The 21062-nt window shown below is 39.3% G+C and overlaps 1 protein-coding gene and 1 pseudogene across 1 annotated transcript in view; both read left to right on the top strand.

Moving 5' to 3' along the window:
- Positions 1 to 535: 535 nt before the first annotated feature.
- LOC145765795 (U6 spliceosomal RNA) lies at positions 536 to 631 on the top strand (annotated as a pseudogene).
- Positions 632 to 2324: 1693 nt separating this feature from the next.
- Positions 2325 to 21062, top strand: part of LOC145764680 (ephrin type-B receptor 2-like) — a 38544-nt gene continuing 19806 nt past the window's right edge. The window contains exons 1-6 of the mRNA XM_082576328.1: positions 2325 to 2546; positions 5509 to 5576; positions 7821 to 7936; positions 9121 to 9378; positions 9793 to 10001; positions 14056 to 14160. Of these exons, the coding sequence (XP_082432454.1) occupies positions 2489 to 2546; positions 5509 to 5576; positions 7821 to 7936; positions 9121 to 9378; positions 9793 to 10001; positions 14056 to 14160 (814 nt within the window). The 5' untranslated portion in view covers positions 2325 to 2488. The remainder of the gene's footprint in view (positions 2547 to 5508; positions 5577 to 7820; positions 7937 to 9120; positions 9379 to 9792; positions 10002 to 14055; positions 14161 to 21062) is intronic.

The following is a 21062-nucleotide window of genomic DNA, read 5'->3' as shown; positions in this document are numbered from 1 at the left end:
GATATTGCAGACATCGGTCGATCAGTATCGGCGAATACATTTTTAATGTTCTTTTTTGCTCTCCCGGCTGGTTCGATTTCAATATGACTGTAGTAGTATTGTTGCCATTTTCGTCTGGGTTGTTTTCCGTTTGGTACTCCTCTTCGGAATGCATTCGTTTTCTTTTTAGAGACGGCGTCTCCTTCTTGTTTTCTGGGTCGTCTGTCTCCAGTTTGGTTGAGTTGATTTAAAATTGAAAGCTCAAATTTGTATTTCAAACTACACCTTCCTTCTTGTTCTGCACCGCGCAAAACACTTGCTTCTCTGGGCAACTCGCAAGCAAAAAATCGGCTATGCTTACCAGAAGAAATCTCACAACCTTCCTCTAGCTTGAAAACTCTGAAAACCTCATCCTTTTTGTGAGAGTCTATAAAACCGTCTTTCTTTTATTATAGACAACTGTCACTTGCGATGCTTATTACTTATCAGCCGTCAGCGTGGCAAGAATTTGTTGATTAACAACATTTTGCAGTACTTGCTTCGGCAGTAGGCTACGTGCTTCGGCAATACTAAAATTGGAACGATACAGAGAAGATTAGCATGGTCCCTGCCCAAGGATGACACGCAAAATCGTGAAGCGTTTCATATTTCTTAAAAAAAAAAAAACATTTTGCCTTACTAAGCTAAACATTTTCATAATACAATCAGAAAAAGTCTTTGAATTTATATACAATATTTTTCCAATTTATTATAATTGAGTTGGCACACCGATCTATTATGCCAACAAAAACTTGCATAAAGATAAGAATAACACTGCTCGTGAAACACCATAACGATGAAACCCGCACTAGTGTTTACATGATATTTGCAAACTTAAAATAAGCAACCCTATGCTCACAGACATTTTCGAATTTCGAAAACAGACATTTTAATCAACCACTGGGACAGTGTGGCTGGACATTCAGTGGACATCGCATTGGTATAGCTTTAACCAACCCCCCACCTAGAACTGTAATCGGATTGGTCGGTCAGTGGAATCGTATGCAAAGCGAAAATATGCTTCCCGGAAAGTATTTTTTGCCTTCGTGCTCTTTAACTTCTCAAGAAAAGTATTTTTGGTTATACTTGTACGCTGATACCTTCCGTGGGCCGCAGCGATACAGCGTGGCGGGCTGCATGCGGCCCGCGGGCCGCCAGTTGGTGACCCCTTCAATATACATGCATGGCTGAAGCTTTGCACAATACTGCACGAAGTTACTTTACAACGTAATAATTGGCATGCAATGATGAAGTAATGTTTGGCTGGGAGATATATTGGTTTTAGGTCATTATTCAGTTCAAACCGATGATCCAAATGCATGTTCATTTCAACCTGATTGCTGTATTAGTCAAAATGAAACTTTTTCTTTATTATTTTTTCTTTCGCAAAGTGCGAAAAAAAAATTGGATTTAAAAAGACAAAAGTTGCATTGTAAAACTTTTGGAAATAGCTACAGGTCTGTTTATTGTTAAAGCTGTTTGAAACTGCAAAAAAGAATTGTAAACGCAACAAAACTTGTGCATTGCAAACGGTATAGCCTAAACATTTTCTGGAAAGAAAAACTTAACCTATACAAACAGTCTGCTTGAAAGAGGTAAACTATTTTATATCAACACATGCATTGCAAATAAAATCAGTATGAGTGTACCAGCTTCAATTTGACTAACAAAGAATGTTTTCACGTTGGAAACTTAAGAATCTCTAAGAGCGAAATAGATTTTTGTTGAAATTAAAACTGGAATCTTATTTGCTATTCACTACAAAATGATTGCTCTGTTTCATTGTACGCTAGATGGCATTTTTGAGCTACTATGTTTTCAAGCCACGTTGGAATGTTAATGTAGCTACCGCAAATCAGCGCAGTGCTCACTTTTGGTTTTTCAAGTCGCGTGTGCTTCAGGACAGAGAAAAGTCTGAAAATTCTTGTCGACCATGAAGATATGGTGTGATGAAATGTGTTCATGTTGGGTTCGAAGCATGTTACAAGCAGCGTTTGCAGTGACAGAAAATTGTGAAAACCGAAATTTTTCTTGAGGAAACCAACAAACTGCAGTGCAGTATCAGCTATTGCGTTTTCTAATGTTGCTTGTTGGAAAAAGCCTAACAATTGGTGGTTTAATGAATCATTAAGCACTCTTGTGCATTGATAAATAAAACAAGATGATAGATAAACCTAATTCAAGGCAGGAAATCATAGCTTGAAAATCGTAGCCTAAACATTGTTGGCTGAGTTTACTTTTTACTTGTCAGTCAAGCACGACATGTGAGTTTGATGTTATAGGAACAGAAAAAGAACTAAAAGTAATCATATTCATACCAATAACGTTAGCTGTGACATAAGGTATCACTGTGATGCCAAGTATGACCACTGTGAAGTTCTGTGAGTAAAGAAACCATCAACTCAAAGAACAACGTTACAAGTGGCATTTAAACGTAACGCTTCTAAACAAGCCAAGACATCTGTCTGCTATGTTGTTACAATGTTCCTACCTACTTTCACTTGTTGGAGTGTGTTTTGCTGCAACTAGTAAGTAAACATCTCTCATTGTTAAAAATAAAACGGGTAGGCCATTGTTCACGTTTCATTTGTATTCCTGACGCTGCTTTGAATCATTTTGCTGAAGCTTGAAATATTGCTCCATGTAGTTTGCCGAACTTTTTCCACTCTCTGAAGGCATGAAGTTAACTTCACGTGCACCTGTCCACGTACAAACTAAGTAGGATCGGCAAAAGTTCATTGCAACCACTCTCACATGCGATTGGGCACACGATGTTTCATGATATTCTTTGACTCCAACAGTTGGTTGGATGCCATTTTGAATGATGTTGTTTTCATGTTTGATTGCTTCAACATTTTACAGAAATGGGTTTCCTTCAAATAAATTGTCTTAATTGTCTTTCATACTTGAAAAATAACCAACACGTCTTGCATAGAAATCGTGCCCTTTTATACCGATTTTGACCAAATATGTATGACGTGATGTGTAAACACTTTGTAATAGTAGCGGAATCAATGATGTGACGACGTGGTTATCACATACAACCGTCTTTCGCATGCGTTCGTTGTGGACTGTAATCTCTGCCTGTGGTCGCTTTCTATAAACATAGAAAAGACAATGGTAACGCTTGGTATTCCAATGTCAAAAGTCGTCGAACAAGCGTTTGCTCCGACTGTCAGAGGTTTGTATGACTGCAGCGGTTATGAATGGATTTGCTTTTCCGCTTCGCTTTGAGTTTGAATCATTTTGCTGAAGGTTTGATTCTCATATTTTTTTGTCGAGTATTTTCGCCAGTTAAAGCCCAATGGCTTATGGATTTTGTGAATATCTTGACAACTTTGGTTGAAACGTTTTGTTTAAAACATGAAAACTTTTAAATTTTTTTTTCAAACACTTTTTATTGGTGTATTTTCGTCCAAATCTGTTGATGATTAATAACTCTTTAAAACTGCATTTTATCCTTTTGTTTTCTAGCTTACAAAACATGTCATTTTTTACAATTTTCAATGTCTGGCAAGTAGTGGCAACGTACAAACGATGTAGGTTTAATGACGTATGCTTTGCCAACTGGATTTCGAAAAGATTATTCAAAGGTTATATAGGCCTACTAACTGTACAAACAATGTGGCTTCAGGCTACAGAGCTTTCCAAACTGTGGTCCGCGCCCCTGCTGGGGGTAGCAATTAGTTTGTTTTGTGTCAATTCACATACTAAAGGCTTGATAAAATTAAAATTACGTTCAAATTACAAAGCAAAAGTAAATTACCTTTCTCTGTTTTGCACGGCTGAGATTCAAACATGACTCTGCCTGCTGTTTTACTTGCTATATTTCAAGACAAACGCAGACTACACTCAATTATTTGACGTGTTGCAGCTTGTTGAAAGTAGAAGTTTGTTGTGTTGCACGTGCAAAAATCTTTTAAGCTCTGGTGTACAGATTGGTAGCTAGCTGGTTGAAGTGTTTCGTTACGTGTTTTTATAATTTAGGCTTGTCTACGTAAACTGATGAATACAGGCACCAGCTTCTTCTTCATCGTGTGTCACACGGCCGTAGCCCAGAGCATCACGCAGGCTCTATCGTTGAACTCGGCCAAATCCTGTGCAGAGCACCTTGCTTTTAGGTCAGGGCATTCGAGTAGATGTTGCATCGTTTGCTCCTGTCCGCATTTGCAACTTGTGCTCCCCATGGAATACCCCCAGTGTCTCATCAAGGTTTTACACCTACCAATACCAGTTCTTAAGCGGTTGAGGCATCGCCAATACTTCCACGGTTCACGTCTTCCGGGAGGAAGGGTCTCCATGGGTGTGAGCTCCATATTGGCCAATGTCGGTCCGGCTGCCAGTCCCTCCTGTCATAGTTGAACCCGCACATTGGCGGCGACATCGTCTTGACCTAATGGGACAACTGAAGCAAGGAAACTTTTTCTTGACTTCAGACGCCTGTGTGCTGGAGTTTGGCCATACAGTGGGTGTCTCAAATCTATGTCCTGACAAGATCTTTCCTTTCTGCTGGTCACGCTTCCTCTGATGTTAGGGGGAGCAATTCCAGACAGAATGTGCAGCGACGTGATGTTGGTTGGTTTGAGACAACCTGGTTTGAGAGTTGTACCAGGCACCAGCGAAGAACAATTAAGCAGTAACCTCCTGCACATCCATATGAGTTTTTCTTTTGCTACTCTACCGTCTAAATTGTGGTGACTACAATGAATGAGGATAAGCTACGCTGTCAATAAGAAGTGACTCCTCAACAGCACCCAAAAATTAAGTCACAGCAATTTGATTATCGGGCATTTAATGCCTGATATTCATGATATAAAATCATAAAAGAGTTTTGCAAAAACTACAGAAAGAGAGGTTTAATCTTTTTTTAATTTTTTAATTAAATTTGTTTTAATTTATTAATTTCTTATCTTAGTGTGGATGACACTGCGGAGAAAGTTATATCTTTTTGCCTTTTTTGACATTGATCGCGTGTTTGTTTTTAAGAATAATCCTTTGTTCATAAATCTTGTTCCCATGAGATTTTGTAATAGTTGTGAACCAAATCAATTGAGAGAGAATGACACTGTTGTCTAAATCCCACCATCTTGTTTATTACTTTGTGAAAGCTCAGTTTGTGAATTGTGAGTTATTGTGATGTAAGCTTATTGTGTGCTATTATAGAATCTGATTGGCAAATCAAGTAAATAAAATTTCTTTGCTCACTCTCTCTCGCTCTCATTCACTCGCTCTCGCTCTCTACTATGAAGTTTAAAAGTTCAAAACTCATGTCGTGAAAAAACGATTTTGCAAAGCTGTACTTTATTTTTTTGTGAGCCAAGATAGCTTTTCAAAAATTTGACTGCTTACAACTTGTGATTTGAACTACAAAGTTTTCTATTTGCACTTTCACTTATATTTGTTATGCCAACGCAAGCAGGAAATAAAAGAACACGTTTTCACTGAAAAGTAAATTTAAAATTAAACTCTACCTCCGTTTACTTTCTAAAGGTGATTTGTACAACACAAGGTCGGCAACCAGTGATTTGCAATGGACAACGTATCCAACCAATGGAGGGGTAAGCCTGTTACATCGTTATCATCACTGTTTGCGGCGCTATTATTGACAGTAATCATTTTTATTTTACTACAATATAACAGTGAATGCCAATCACAAAAAATGTTCATGATTTTAAAGCCTCGATTCGTGTTTTAAACCTGGCTACTAAAATGAGCTACTTAACAATCGTCACAAAGCCTCTAATGAGTTTTTTTTGTGATGTCTCAAATTGTAACATTGTGCACGCGAATATCAGCAAATAAATCACAATCTTCTTACGTTGAATAAAAGACTGCAGACGTTGAATCAATATAAAAAAGTTTGATTTCACAGCTGGTATATGCAATGTTTAAAACGGACTGAAAAACTGGCTGTTTATGCTTGGGATAACAACATTAAAACTGACCTTGAAGTGACAACATCACTGCGCTATAATATCATACTTTAGAAGAGACAGCTCTGAATATTTTTGCTAAATTTGATCAAAACTAAAAGACAAGTAGTTTTGTGTCAACAATAAACACATCCACAGTAATTTGTATTAGTTTTTTGCTTAAATGCTGTCGTTTTGCTCAACACTCCTGTCTCCTGTCGTACGCCGTTATTCATAAAGATTCAATTTTGCTGCAGAAATATCACCATCTACTGTGGGTCTGTGGCACATGCGTTTATCTTGTGAAAGCTTAAAAGTGCATCACAGTTTGCAATGTAATATTTACTTGTTAGTAAGATGGTTGTTGGGACTCTGAAAGCCGAAGCCTTGTATGTGATGCAAAACTACTGTACAATCACACATTTTCACAAAAAGCCTTCGCATAGAATTAAGACGCAACGTGTAATGATTTCAACGTAACTGGAAATAATAGAAGCCAATTATCATTTTTTCGAAGCCATTTAAGTTCCTTAGGGAGTCTCTCATGAGTGTATAACACTTCACTCATTCATCAATGTCGTTTGTAGATGCGGTTTAGATTGCGGTTTATCGATTAATACTTTTTAAAAAACCAAATCTTATTGATCCAGCTGAGCTTTAATTTCTTCAAACGGTATATTTGTTGACTACCGTTGTTGCTTTTAGCGCAATGGTGCTTGACGGGCCCACGAAAGGCTAAAAGACATCCCCACAAACAAATTTAATTTTACAGATTCATATTGACTAGTGAATAGTGATGTATTGTTTTCGTACCGAGGCTATAAGTTCATTTTTCAGAACTATAACTTAAAACTTCGTAGTTTATACTCTTTGTATCATCATTGTCATGATGTGGATTGCCAAAGCGTAGATTACACACCTCAGTTTTTGTAATGGCCGAACTCAGTTTTTAATTCACAACAAACCAGGTTTCATCTAGCCGGAAAAAAATAGCATTTTTATATCGTAAAAGTAACAGCCTACAACTTTGTAAAATAGCTAGTTTTGCTGACAGGGCAAAAGCCACGGGAATCCTCCCAAGGCAAAAAGATCAAGCATTTACTCTGACAGTGTTTCTTAAAAAAAAAGTGCGGAATATTCAATGGTTCCGCTGTGAAAGAAACCCAATTTGCTTTTGATTGGAACTTTCTGCACCAGCGGCATGGCCACATTGTTTAATCGCTGCATTACTGGTCATGATTTGTGATGACAAGTTGGATGTAGCATCAACACTCGTCGAACGTCGATGTAATGTCTTAGCATGAAATTTAAAAGAAGCTTTTACTGCAAACAAGCTGCAGTCATAATGCTTAGAGAAGATGTCTCACAAAAGAAACTCATTTCAAAATATTACATTACAAGTCGATTTCTTCCATTCACCAAGCCTATCAATTCGAAGAACGACAGACGATCGTATAGATAGAAAAAAACTTAAATGGTTAAGTTATAAAAACAAATTTTAGTTTAGTTTTAAATTCAGGTAAAATTCAAAGTTAGTTTTCGGAATCACCAGCTGTGCTACCTGCATTAAGCACTTTATTTTGCATTTTTTACAATTTATTCCTGAAATAGATTGAGATACATACATGGTTTTTGTTTTACTACACATTGTATATAGCGTACAACGAAGTATGCTCAATTAAATCAGAAACGAATGTAAAAAAAATAACAATATTGTCAAAATTGATATATGTTCTCATAGTGCTCGTCTTTCGAAGATGCTTGTAATATATTTTGTCTGAAACATACGATATGCTTTTGTTATGCGTTTTTGGAATGAAGTCTTGCGTTACATTTACAATAACGATAGCCTGCTGTTTATATGGAATAACTTCATTTTTTCATGTTTAGTGGGAAGAATTGAGCACCTTGGACTTGAATGGAATGCCAGTGCGGTCGTACCAAGTGTGCAATTATTATTCTGAAGACACAAGCAGCTGGGTTCGAACACCTTACATTCCATCTCAGTGCGTAGGAACAATTTTTATAATATACTTGTACTTTGTTGGCATGGTCACACCATGGCCACCTTGAGATGCGGCCTGATTTGTCACATTTTGCAGATTTTAATTACAGCCACTGCTAGTGCTTGACTGACATTTTTTGAGATGTTTTTACTTTTTGCGGTTTCCTAATGACAAAACACTTTTTTGTTGCTCTGGGGAAGCAGTAGCAAATGAGAAAAAGTAAGTTGAAAAACGCAAAATCAGACTGTTATTGAAAATTAACAGTCTGACTAAATTCTACAAAATCAAATTTTCTTTGTTTTTCAACATGTGAAGATATTAAAACCTATTGTGTCATCTGGGGAAAAGAATAAAGAAAGCGTAAAAATCTAACTTTTAGAAAAATTTATTTAAACGTTCGCCCAAAGTTAGAAAAACCTGAAAATTTCTGCAAAATGTGACAAATCAGGCCGTATCTTTTGGTGGCCATGGTCACACGCTATTTTATCGCTACGTTGGATAAGCCATATGAAAATTCAGTTAAATGATCCGAAACTAAACCTGGCAACACACAGCATCCACACAAAAGGAACAGCTGCAGGGGGTAAGTGGAAGAGAAAGCCTTCCATTTGACAATAACAAATAGCTTTGTTCCCGACCCGCTATCTTTCCAGACAGCAAAACCCGTCATTTTTACATTAATTTAACGTCAGTGTAAAAATGACGGATTTTTCTGTCTGGATTGTGGCTTGAAGGCTTCACTCAGAACAGAATTGAGGGTTTTTCGTTTCAAGACCGAAACCTCCAATCTCTTTAAGTTAGGCTACATCAGTCCTGTTAAGCATGTTTTTAAGCGGATTTGAACACAGAGCTTTCATGATGCAGGCAGAACACATGTGCCTTTTTTATCCCTTGGAGTAGTTGAACTGAGCTATTTCAATTCTGAAAGATATCAACTCCTACGGTCGCACATTGAATCAGCTCCCAAAGCAGCTGAATGTATAACGGACTGATTTTCTGGCTGGATTGATTGCACATGGCAGTTTTGAATATGATGTTTGCATCTAGAAAAGCATCACAAAATGAAATGTTGGCAAAACTTCATAAAATAAATAAATTATGTAGTAAGGTCATAACGATGAAGTGAGATGAACCTGATAATAGCAAGAACAAGTCAAGTAGAAGCTATTTTAAACTATTTGCAGAGAGGCTAGACGGGCGTACATTGATGTCGAATTCTCTATGGTAAAATGTGATGAACTGGACACTAACTGTAAAGAAACTTTCGATCTCTACTACTTTGAGACTGACAGTGACGAAGCGTCCAGTACGTATCCCCCCTGGCATGAAAATCCCTACGTCAAGATCGACACCATTGCGGCGGGGGAAAGGTTCAGTATATCGGACAGCAATAGAGAGGGTGGGGTCAACCAAAAGACGTGGACCCTAGGACATCTCACAAGGTGTTTTAGTTTACCCACTGGCGTACTTTTTGTTTGTTTATGTAAAATACGTAACTTTCGTGCAAATTGTTTTACAGTGTAACTGCAGTAAATTGCTTTCTCTGCAAATAAGAGTATTGTGTTTAATCTTTTGTGCAAGGACTACAAGTTAGTTTGAAATCTCAGTAATTAAGTGTTGCAATAGTACAATACTACTGCGTTATTGTAATGTTGTCATATAATTGTAATGTTACAAACATGTGTATTGTGTACACTAAGAAGAACAAACAGAGAAAGTAGCAACCTGAGATCAAATCTTAAATTCACTAAAAATCGATTACTTGTGTATGTGCACTTTTTTTTAATCTGTTTAGTGACTTTGATTTAGCGATGGTTTGTCATTTTTGACATATCTTGTCTCACGAATTACTTCAGAAACTTCAAAAACGGTTTTTACATCGCCTTTCACGACCAAGGAGCTTGCATGTCCATCGTCAGTCTGAGAGTCTATTATTACTTTTGTCCTCAAATTGTGGAAGATCTCGCCAGCTTCCCCCGCACCACAGCTGGAAACGAAGTTACATCTCTGAATCAAGTTTCTGGTTTGTGCGTTCGAAATTCCAATTTTTCCTCATCCTCGGAAGGTATGTGAGACTTGAGATATAATTTTTGCACGATAAAATTTAAGGATGGTAAAATCTGCATTATTAACACAAAACCAAACAAACTGCTGTGTGACTGCCAAAGACTTCTTCATGCCGCTTCTCGAACTATTTCTATGTGTGGGGCTATTGGTAAGATCTAATTCTAATGTAATCACTGCCCGATTAATGCCGCGAGAAAACTACGGTCAGTAGCCCTTAAAATTTACTGATAGCCTGCACCAAGGCCATATTACATGACGTTGCTGACTACATAGTTAGCTGGTCATGGCTACAGCAAAGCCTTGCACAATTTTTAACTCTTAATTTTGCTGAAGTTTGAATTTTTACGTCTCTGTGGCTCGTGTAGAATTACGCAGGTGATTGGTGGGTGTCGCTGCGTCAGTACAACGTCACATAACTATAATTTCACAAGCAACCGGAAGAAAAATATACTTTGGATTTTTTTTTTAATTTCTCTGATGATGGCGTATGAGCGATCTTTCCAGGCTAGATTGGAGGGCAGGAAATCTTCAGCCACTCGGCAGTCTCGTCGTCCAGGATTCTCAGACCATGCGCACCGTGTGGAGGCCGGTGGGTTAGGCAGTGGTGGATGACATGGTCTGCGGTCTGTTCCGTGGCACCACACTCGCATTCTGATGAAGGAGCCAGGCCCCATTTGTGCATGTCCGAACGAAAGCGGCCGACGCCAGTTCGCAGGCGGTTAAGCCTGACCCACGCAAGCCTTGCGAGGGACATCCCTGGTGGACGGGGATCGGCGTTGGGTATGAAGTCACGGAGCGTGGAGGTGTGATTTTGCCACTCCGTGTTCCACATGTGGTTCGCCCAGTGTGCCGCACTTAAACTAAGTTCTTCTGCGTTCTTAAGGAGTTGTTGTGCGGCAGGCACAAAGGGGCGTCTTGATTTCAAGCGCTGCTTTATAGGTGGTGGTCTCTTGAGTGTTGCATGGAGGAGATGGTCGGGGTCCAAAGCGCGGCGAGCGAGAGAAATCGTGGCTCCTTTACGGCGTAGCTCAGCGGGTTGGATGCCTGCTAGGATGGGTAGGCAGTCCGTTGGAGTGGGACGCAGGCATCCAGTCACAGTACGCAGTGCGTCGTTAATGGCGGTATCAATCTGGTGGGTGTGAGAACTACGACACCAGACCGGCGCGCAGTACTCAGCGGTGGAATGAACAAGGGCTAGGGTAGCTGTACGAAGAGTTTTAGCACCAGCTCCCCAGCCGGAACCCGCCAATCGCCTCAAAAGTGCGACGCGTGTAGATAGTTTTTTGCGCAGTGACTTCAAGTGCCGGCGGTACGTGAGTGACCTGTCCAGGGTTATGCCGAGGTATGTAGGTTCGGCACAGTAGGGCAGGCGTTCCCCATCAATCTTGATGTTTATCTCACGCTGTGCCTCCCGGTTGTTAAGGTGGAAGGCCACCGACACTGTCTTTGGCTTGCTGAGCTGTAGCTTCCATTTCTGGAGGTATGCTGATAGTGTTTGCATGTCTTGGCTGAGGTTCCTCTCCACTGACTGCCAGTTTCCTGCTGAGTGCAGGAGTGCCAGGTCGTCTGCGTAAGCATACTTCCTGGAGGTGGTGGGGGGCAAGTCGTAGGTGTATATGTTGAACAGGAGAGGAGCCAAGACTGAGCCCTGTGGGACGCCGTTTTTAAGTCGGCGTAGTCTGCTTCGACGACCGCTACCGGTTGTGAGGGTAAAACTGCGGTTTTGCACAAGTTCCATCATCATATGGACCATGTGTCTGTCAGGGAGCAGACGGAGTAACTTGCAGGTAAGGCCGCTATGCCATACGGTGTCATAGGCAGCCGTGAGATCAACAAACACGGCGCCAGCCTTCTTCTTAGCCGAGAAGCTGTCCTCAATGTCTTGGGTCATAAGTGTGACCTGATCTACGGTTGATCGTCCGTGTCGGAAACCAGCTTGTTCACGGGGGAGCTGCGGATCTATTATTGGTTCGACACGGGCGTAGATGAGTCTCTCGAGGATCTTGAAGGGGATGCAGAGCAGTGAGATTGGACGGTAACTCTTCGGGTCCCCTGGGGGCTTCTTCGGCTTAGGGACTGCAACCACAAGGGCTCTTCTCCAGATTCTGGGAATTCTCAGGTGGCGCAAACAGCAGGAAAGGAAGTCTTTTAACCAGGACTTTAAGGAGGCAGCAGCATGGAGTATCAACTCCGGGCATAGGTGGTCAGGGCCCGGGGCTTTACCTGGCTTTATGTGCTGGAGGGCGGCGGAAAATTCTTTCGAGGTGAACTCACCCGAGATGTTGTCCCCGTCTGGGGTTGTTACCCTCCAGAGGTCCGTCATTTCTTGCAAGACGGATCTATCAGATTCACGGTCTCTCGATTTGTATTTCCCGTTCTCCACAAGTTGTGAGGCGATGGAGTTTGCTGAAACGGGACATTGTTGACGAGAAGCACGTGATCTGCCAGTTAGGTTGTTCAGTGTACTCCATGCTATGCGGCTGGAGTGCGTGAAGTCGATTGATTCAACGGCTTCTGTCCAGCGCTCCTTCCTCTTTAAGTCCAGCCTTGCCAGCAGAGCTGTGGCTGAGCTGTTGGTGTCATTGCCCTGAGGGGCGTGGAGGAAGTCGGAGTAGAGGCTTTCGCACTCCTTATCCCAGCACGGTATGTAGGTCTTTCGTCGGCCGCGGGGATGGATTGTTTTGCCGCTGATGTTATTGCATCACAAAAGTCCTGGTAGGCTTCTTCCACGTTGTTGGTGTGAGGGGATGGGAGATACTGTGTGGCTTCATTGGTGAGGAGGCTATAGTACTCCCAGTTAGCCATTCTGAAGTTCCATCGATTAACAGGCTTGCTCGGGACAGGCATTATGAGCGTTGGAGCCGTGATAATCGAGGGTCGATGTTGGGACCTGGGGAACTTCTCTAGCACACGTCTGTCCGGTTGGCAATTATCGGGGTCATCACTTGCGAAAGCCAGATCGGGGTTTGTACCAGTGTTCCAGCGTCCGGAGAAGAAGCTCGCTGCACCCTTGGGATCGTGCAGTAGGGTGAGGTTGTTATTGGCTGACCATGAGGCCAGGCTTTCTCCGTCGGTGTTGGTGGTGTTGTAGCCCCAATCAACGTGGTGGCAATTAAAATCGCCAGCATAGAGGCTGGGTTGGGGGAACACTGGGATGGCTGTTGGTGTTAAGCGTGACGGTGGTGGCTTATAGACATTGATGATGTGATAGCCTGATATGTCTATGCATAACCACTCTATCTCCGACTGGGCACTGGACTGGTCTATTGGCGTCCAGCTCAGTTGCTCATGGACAAACGTGGCGAGGCCGTGTTTCCTGCTGATGGTTGCGCCTGCGAGTGTGAAGTTGGGTAATACCAACTTATCCACAGATGTGCAGTGGGTCTCCTGGAGGAGAATAACGAGGGCCTGATGTTTTGTGGCCAGATACTCGATGATGCTGAGCTTGCTGGCCGTGATGCCCTCGGTGTTCAGCTGCAGTACGGTGGGTCGTCGGTACTTTTCGACAGAGGAGCTGCCGCGCCCTGACAAGGGCGTTTCCCTATCCACCCTGGGCTGAACCTGGGCCTGGTTTGCTCGAGTGTGACAAGCTTCGTTTCGCATATCTTTTCTCAAAGATATGGTACTGACGGGAGGGACCACGAGAAGGTGCTTGTTCTTCCCCCCCAATTTTAATTTCTCTGATAAATGAACTCAACTGAAATAAGATGCGGGGAGAATGAAGTTATGCTTCTCGATGTTGTGTTGAAAATCGTCTTCATTGCATCACTTGCACGTGTTATTTAGATTCAACTTGATGGTGCAGTGTTGAGACCGATATTCCTACAAACCTAAGAATGATAATGCCATCAAAAAGTCAGCAAACAAGCATTCAGAATTTTTATGAACTAAAACCGGGAGAATCAGTTGCCCTTTTCGAGTATAAGTTGCAGAATATATAAGTATAAGATGCAGAATTGTGTACTGAATGTTCACTCACAAAGTTGAGGTGCGACTTATGTTGACACGAGTTAGACTTATACCCCAATAAATTAAGTCTTTTTCTCTTTCAGGAACAAGCAACTACTGCAACGGCAATGGAGAATGGAAGGTGAGGACGGGATCATGCCTGTGTCTTCCTGGGTATGAAGCCAACTGGAAAAGGACTCAGTGCAGAGGTATGCTTATTGCTTATCTCGTGTTCATGTGTGTAGTTTGCAGCAGTTATTTGGTGTGGGAGCTCGATACTGTATTATTTTATTACCATTCAAAACGTTTTTGACATCAGCATTTGCAATGACATAAATTTTAGGTCTGGTTTTAATAGCCGCTAATTACGATTTAATTACGTTTATCTTTGCTCTTGAAATCTTCTCCGTTGATATTTCTTACAACTTGATTTGATTTTATTGTTGTACAATTTTATTTCTTACAACATTTAGTCGAATGCGTTTATTCAAACAGATTTTTTGTACTTCAGTTTTTGTTGATGTGTTCATATGTTATTGCAAAGTAAAAACAAATCTAGTGAAGAACATAATGTTTTTATCATAAAAAAATAGAGCAAATAGTAGGCTACAGTACTATATTATGGGTAACTGTTAGAAATGCCAGCATTGATACAGCCAACAAGATAAAATAGCTGCCTGCTGATGTCATTTCGTCCGCGGCAGACTGCCGATAGCCTATGCAAGTTGCACAACCAATTGAACTAATCACTATATTTTTGTTGCTGTAGTCTTTATGCCAGCTTGCCGATTGATTGGCTATGGTACTTCCATGCTTAATCCATAACTCCAATAGGATTTCGTTTTTGATTAACCAAAATAAGCGCATTAAGTCCCATTAGGCATCTGTTCAAATTGGTGTTTTTGAAAGTGGTCGAATATTTATTTAGAAATTACATATCAATCATCTGTGTTTTCGGAAACTTTTTGAAGCGGTTGCTGTGTTTATTTTAACAAACCGTACGCATGAGCTGATCGTTTTCATAACTTTTTTTGATTTACGTGAAATTGTTGGCGTGACTTTTACGTAGCCGGTGTTTCAAAAGCAGGTGTTGAAAGCAAGAGACTAGATGCGTGCTGGTAATTACCGCATTTCACTTACTTTCCTTTGTAGTATAACTGACATCGGTACTGTACGCTGATGGCATAAAAAACACAAGTTTTACGATTTAAAAGTATATTCTTTGATTTGAATACCTATTTTTGGGGAAATTAGTTTGATGCACTTTTTAGTGTAGCCCACGTCTTTTAAGCTTAAAATAACTCTGTTGCAATCCAAAAATCGGTTCTTGTTTATGAGGTTGAAGATTGAAATAAAATCAACCTTCAAAAAATAGTTAAAGATTGATTTCATTTCGGCTACCAGTCGCAGCAATTTCAACTTCAATTTTTAGCTTGTGATTCGAGTGATTTAAGCGTACGTATTTCTACAGCACATTTCTTTCTGTTGAATAGACATCAATTTAGCATCGCAAATGAAAAACTATGATGAAATTCATTGCTTACATTACAAACCCTGTGATTTCCTCGCCTCATATCGTACAGAACAGCGGTGATTATCGTGTAAATGAAATTCATTGCTTACATTACAAACCCTGTGATTTCCTCGCCTCATATCGTACAGAACAGCGGTGATTATCGCGTAAATACATTACTTGTTCACCAGCTTTAATCGCTTTTATCCATACAATCACAAAACTTCTTTGCTATTTCCTCCAGGCCGCGTCAGTCATTTTAAATGGGATTGTCCGAATCTGACACTCTAGATTTTTTCAGTAGAACGTTGTCGTTTTGGATTGCAATTGGCTAGAAAAACAACTTTTGGCAAAATGTAGACCTTATCAAACAAGAGTTCTTGAGTCCATGACACCTTGGCAACGGACTGGCGTTTTCAATGGACTCTATTAGCTGTTTTATTGATCAAGCTTGTGTTATGAAACGTTAAATTTTGGAATATCTACACAAACAGTGACATTAATTAATATCTGGCGTAGTAAATTCACAGATTATCGGGTCCTTGGAGGGTGCATGCTTCAATATTCCATGTCCAAAGAATTTGCATGTTTTATCAAACACTGAATCTTTGTGGTGAAGAAATGTTTTCAAACAAAATATATTACTAAATGGCCAAATAAATCCTGAAGTTGTGATAAGATCATGTTGCTTTTTGATTAACATAGAACCGTGCATTATAGTGTTGAACAAAAATTTGTACAAAACGATGACTAAAACTTGAAGCATGTTAATTAAAGAGTTTAGATTTTATTGTTTGAAAGAAAAACCATATAACTGCAGTTGCTGTTCACAATCATTCGTCGTAGCTCGTCGGCGACTGATCAACCACCACAAATGACGTTTGCTTTTTTCTGACTTGTGTGTTTTTAGAATTCTGTAACATTCACGGCACCACAGTCATAAAATCTAATACATATTTAACATTCTTGAGCTTTCTAGCGGCAACAAACCCTTTCAGCATATAATTGTTAAATGGATATGTTTGGAACGTCTTTGTTGTTTTTATAAGTTTGCCTTCAGCCTCCATCATCTCTTCAATACTGGATTCTTATAAAGTTCCATATTGTACTGTAGCATGCCAACACTTCGAACAAATCCGATGCGTATAAATCACTTTCTTTACATTCATTTCAACTTTTGTTGAATCAAATGCTCCTAGCTTGTTGATCTAAACATTGAAAACTGGCTTTTCTCCAAAAAATAACCAAATGTCTTTCAAATTCAATGTAAGTTGGCAAAATAGATCAATCAAGGCAATAAAATTTGAGTTCTTGTTTTACAAGAATAAGAATTTTCTGAATCAAGTATGAAAAATCACACACTACATTCTATTTCTTACTGTAGTATTCCACACGATTGCACCATGGAAATGGAATGGAAATATTCCATTATCCAACTATCTGGCCAGATCAGGTTACATAGCTTTTATTAGACTTATTTGCGCCTGGGTGTTGATCTGAGAGCAAAGAAATGCTAAGTGCTTTTCTCGTTTGTGAAGATTGTGAGAAAGAGGCCAGCAAGTCTTTCGTTCACTTTCTAAATAGTGAATGAATTTGTAAAGCAAAATATTTTGCAAACTTGGTCTGTGACTTAAAGAAAGGGAATGGACCGAAATACACGAGATTAGCTTTTCAAATTTGAGCATTAATTTGTGGAAAAACAATTACCAGTAAGGTAATTATTACCAACTTTGCAAACCGCCAGAATAGTTCGCCTTTTTTACAACCCGACCTTTATAGAAAGTAGTTCGGAGATAATTCTATTATAGCTTGCGCTGTTTCACCATCGCTGCGTAATGTGGCAAGGGTCATAGGAATGACCCATTGTCTGATGTGTTATTTTTATAGCAACATTGGAAACCCACACTCGTGACGTGTGACCTAACAGTTGGTTTCAAGGCATTTGAGTTCACATAAAAAGAGTGCTCGTCAACATGGATGCAACAGTCACTTTTACAGCTGTTAAAACGCGTCTTTTGCGTCGATGGAACGTATCTCTCGGCAATTTTTAGAGTGATTTCTTTTGTCCAGATTTTAATTAATCCACGCGACATACAATGTTCATGTAATGCCCATATCAAATGAAGCAGTATGAGATTTAATATCCTGATTATGTTAAGTACACAAAAAACATATTGAAATCGCGATGTCATTTTCCCTGTGGAAAGTTTGAGAAATTGTATATCAACCGAATTCCCCAGTCGAGCATGTCCCTTCTCTGCACCGTATCGATTTGCAATCCTGTGATGTAAGAATAATAATTTTTCTTACAGTATTTGTATCAAACCCCTTTGTGAACAAACAAAAGGTGTCATATGTCCAAAGTTGTGCAATTTTCAATAGCAGTGGAATTGGTTTGACAGAAACTTTCCCTTGTCCGTGCTTTGTAAAACTTTCCATGTAAAAACCGACAAGTGACTTTTTATGTAATTGTTTTTCTTTTTGTTCGTCGTTTCATTAAAATGATCCTAAGCAAAGTTTATTAGGTCAAAACGAAATTGTTTACAAAGAATGTAATTCAAATTAAAATCAATACAGAAAGAATGCGTCGAAACGAAACAGATCATTTAAAAATATTTATGTTTTTAGCTCTCGTAGACTTCAAAAATTGGAAAACCGCTTCGAATTTACAACGAAACGAAATTAATAGCAAAAAACATCGCTTTCGATGTGACAGTTGACGAACATTTGCATCGAACTAAGCTTCGTGGCATAAAAGTCACATAGGCCTATAGTGAGACTGAGAACCAAAAGATCTGCAAACAGTCCAACGTGTGGGTCTGCAGCCAATGAGATTATCAAGACGTTTTATTCCGTTCTGTATGAAAATCTATTATCTCCATACTGTATTATCACTACACATTAACTAAATGTATTTTTGTGTGTGTTTGATGTGTGCAGTGAGTCATCGATTCCTTATTAGCGCCTTGTGGTAACGTGTCGTCGTCTTTACGAAATGGAATGCGCGTCTTCATTGCGAAGAAATTATTTTTCTCTAAATTTTCTTCAAAATATACTTCTCTGGACCGGGTGTTATGGTTTGCTATGTAGTTTGTTCTTGTTGGGACAACGTTGGTCGTGGTTGTAAAAACATTGAACAAGTTCTGTTGATTTGTTTTTGGCAACTGCTGTTTTAGCAAGTTTCGTTCATGTCAATGTTACAGCCTCATTCTTCGTAGTAAATACAATCAAAAAGCAGTGGTGTAGCTAGGGAATGCTAGGGAATGTGCCGCCCGGGGTGGCTTCAGATTTTGCCGCCCCTTCAAGAAAAAGCATGTGAAAATGAAATGCGTTTTTTTATCAGATTATATTCAAAATCAAAAATCGTAGTCTGAAAGTACCTCTCCCCCTAGCTGCGCCACTGTCAAAAAGTTCATCTGATTTTCCAATGATCTGCGCGTTTTCATCTTTAGTGTTCCGTCACATTCACACAAAGCAGCCATTGGTCTTTTCAATGACCTTAGTCACTACTTTAATTTAATTAGTGAAGTAAGGGCTTCAATGGTTAGTCATTCGGTTTTGTCAAAATGTCAAAGAAATGCCATGGAAGTTGGTCATACTTGCTTACTCTTTCCCATCTTCCACCTCGATTTTGCTGTAAATATCCGTGTTAGGGAGAATCGAAGATCAAGTAAAAAATCCATACAAAAGTAGATTGTACTTGAGCTGTGGAAATCATAAAAGAGCAATTTTGGTAATTTAGCGCTTGTCATTGTTAGAGGGTTAAAATCCATGGTTTACCTTCTCATCTCTGTCGCACTTACTTACCGAGAATCCTATGAGCATAAATTTCTTAAAAATTATGATGGATTTTTCATGTAGCTTGTTGTGGTCAGTGTGTGGACTGAGTTTAGTCAAATTTCAATTAATTAGCCGATGAAAAGCATGTTTTTTAAACTAAAGTGTTTCGTAGGATAGTGCTGGGATTTGAACAGTGTGGGCAACAATTTTAATCACCGATTTTTAGCCGGAAAGGTTTTGTGTGCAATAAACGTGCCTTTCATCAACTGTGTCACATTGCAAACTTAGCAATGCGGCACAACTAAATGATAATTTTTTTTAAATAAAAGTAGCATTGGTATACAGTAGTTCGACGAAAAGAATGACAAAGCTTGTTTTGTCTTACGAGGTTCAAATCATTCATCTTTGTTTTTGCAAACAAAATTTTCTGCTCTGGTGAAGGATTGAGAATTTGATACAAAGATAATTTGTCAACTTATTGAAGTGTTAATGCACAGATGTGTTCTGTTGATTCTTTGGAGCATATTCGTGCTCTTGCTTACTTACATTTTCCAGTTTCATTTTGGGTCAAGTTTCAATTGCCGTGACATGCGGATCTTTCATCTTGGATCGATTTCTTGTCAGTTTCAATGCTGTGTTTGCGCTCATGTTAAATAAACTTCTAAGCAATTGTTGAAGCAAATACAAAAATAGCGATAAAAAGTTATAATAAAACAGTGAATACTGTTGCTAAGTTTTGATTGATTCAGATTAGTTTGCAACAACAATTGTCTGCATCATTCGTAGTCTAACTCATGTGCGGTTCTATAAACTTTCTTTTCAGATTAAACTTTTTTCAATCATTTGATTGAAATTCTAAATCAAGCTGTTTGCTGAGTGTTCAAATCTCTATTATTTTTGCAGTGTACTTTCAACCATGGCCCCCTCTAGTGTGGCCATGTTTCAACATTGAAATACAGTAGTTTTATTTGGTTCGGCCAACTTTAAGTGCATAACGCTTCAGAATATTAGAATCAGACAGTAAAATCCATGATGATTAAATCTTTTGATACATTTCTTGTCTAGCCCTTGGATTGTTTACTTGTATCGATTTTGCTGACACGTGTCGTGTATGCAAGTTTTAGAATGTAGCTCCAAAGATATTTCGGAAAAACTTTAGAATGTAATTTTGTGACTTTAATTAAATCACCTTCACCTCCCGTAACCAGTCCAACGCTTGCCTATTGCCGTTTGGTTATAGTACTGTATATACGTTTATTATTTTTGTTTCATAAGGCATTGAACGTTTTTGAAAAGTTCTTGACGGTGGTGTCACAATGTCGTTCATGTCCCATTATCAAAGAACTGTCACAAACGAAACTAAAAGCAGATCGGTAATTTTTCAAGAATTCAATTCCATTTAACAAATAAAAGAATTGTTGACAGCCTTTATTGTGCTTCACAACAAAAGGTCCTCTTTTAAACGGTGATAAATGAAAGTCGTTATCAAGCAAACAAACTTTGCGATTTTTACATCGTTTCAATGTCCAGCACAACTACTGTTCACTTTTTTTATAAGGTGCATTTGCGCTGGTAAACTTCTCAAAAGAACACAATTGGATTTTGTTCCTGTCATCTTCATGCCGTGTTATAAAAGCAAAAAAAGATATCAGTGCATGTGGTCTTGGTAAACTTTGAAATTATTTCTAGTTTTAAAGATGTGCACCGGTTTGGTGTGCAAAGTGTTATCACCAGTGGCTTAAAGTTTATCTTGAACTTGAAGTTTACCTTGAACTTGAAGTTTATGCAAGGTTAGGTTAACTGACGAAAGCGAAAAAG

The sequence above is a fragment of the Aplidium turbinatum genome, chromosome 2 (assembly GCF_918807975.1).
Source record: "Aplidium turbinatum chromosome 2, kaAplTurb1.1, whole genome shotgun sequence".
Lineage (NCBI taxonomy): Eukaryota > Metazoa > Chordata > Ascidiacea > Aplousobranchia > Polyclinidae > Aplidium > Aplidium turbinatum.
The sequence above is the reverse complement of the archived record's forward strand: the minus strand, read 5'-3'. Positions and strand labels throughout refer to the sequence as shown.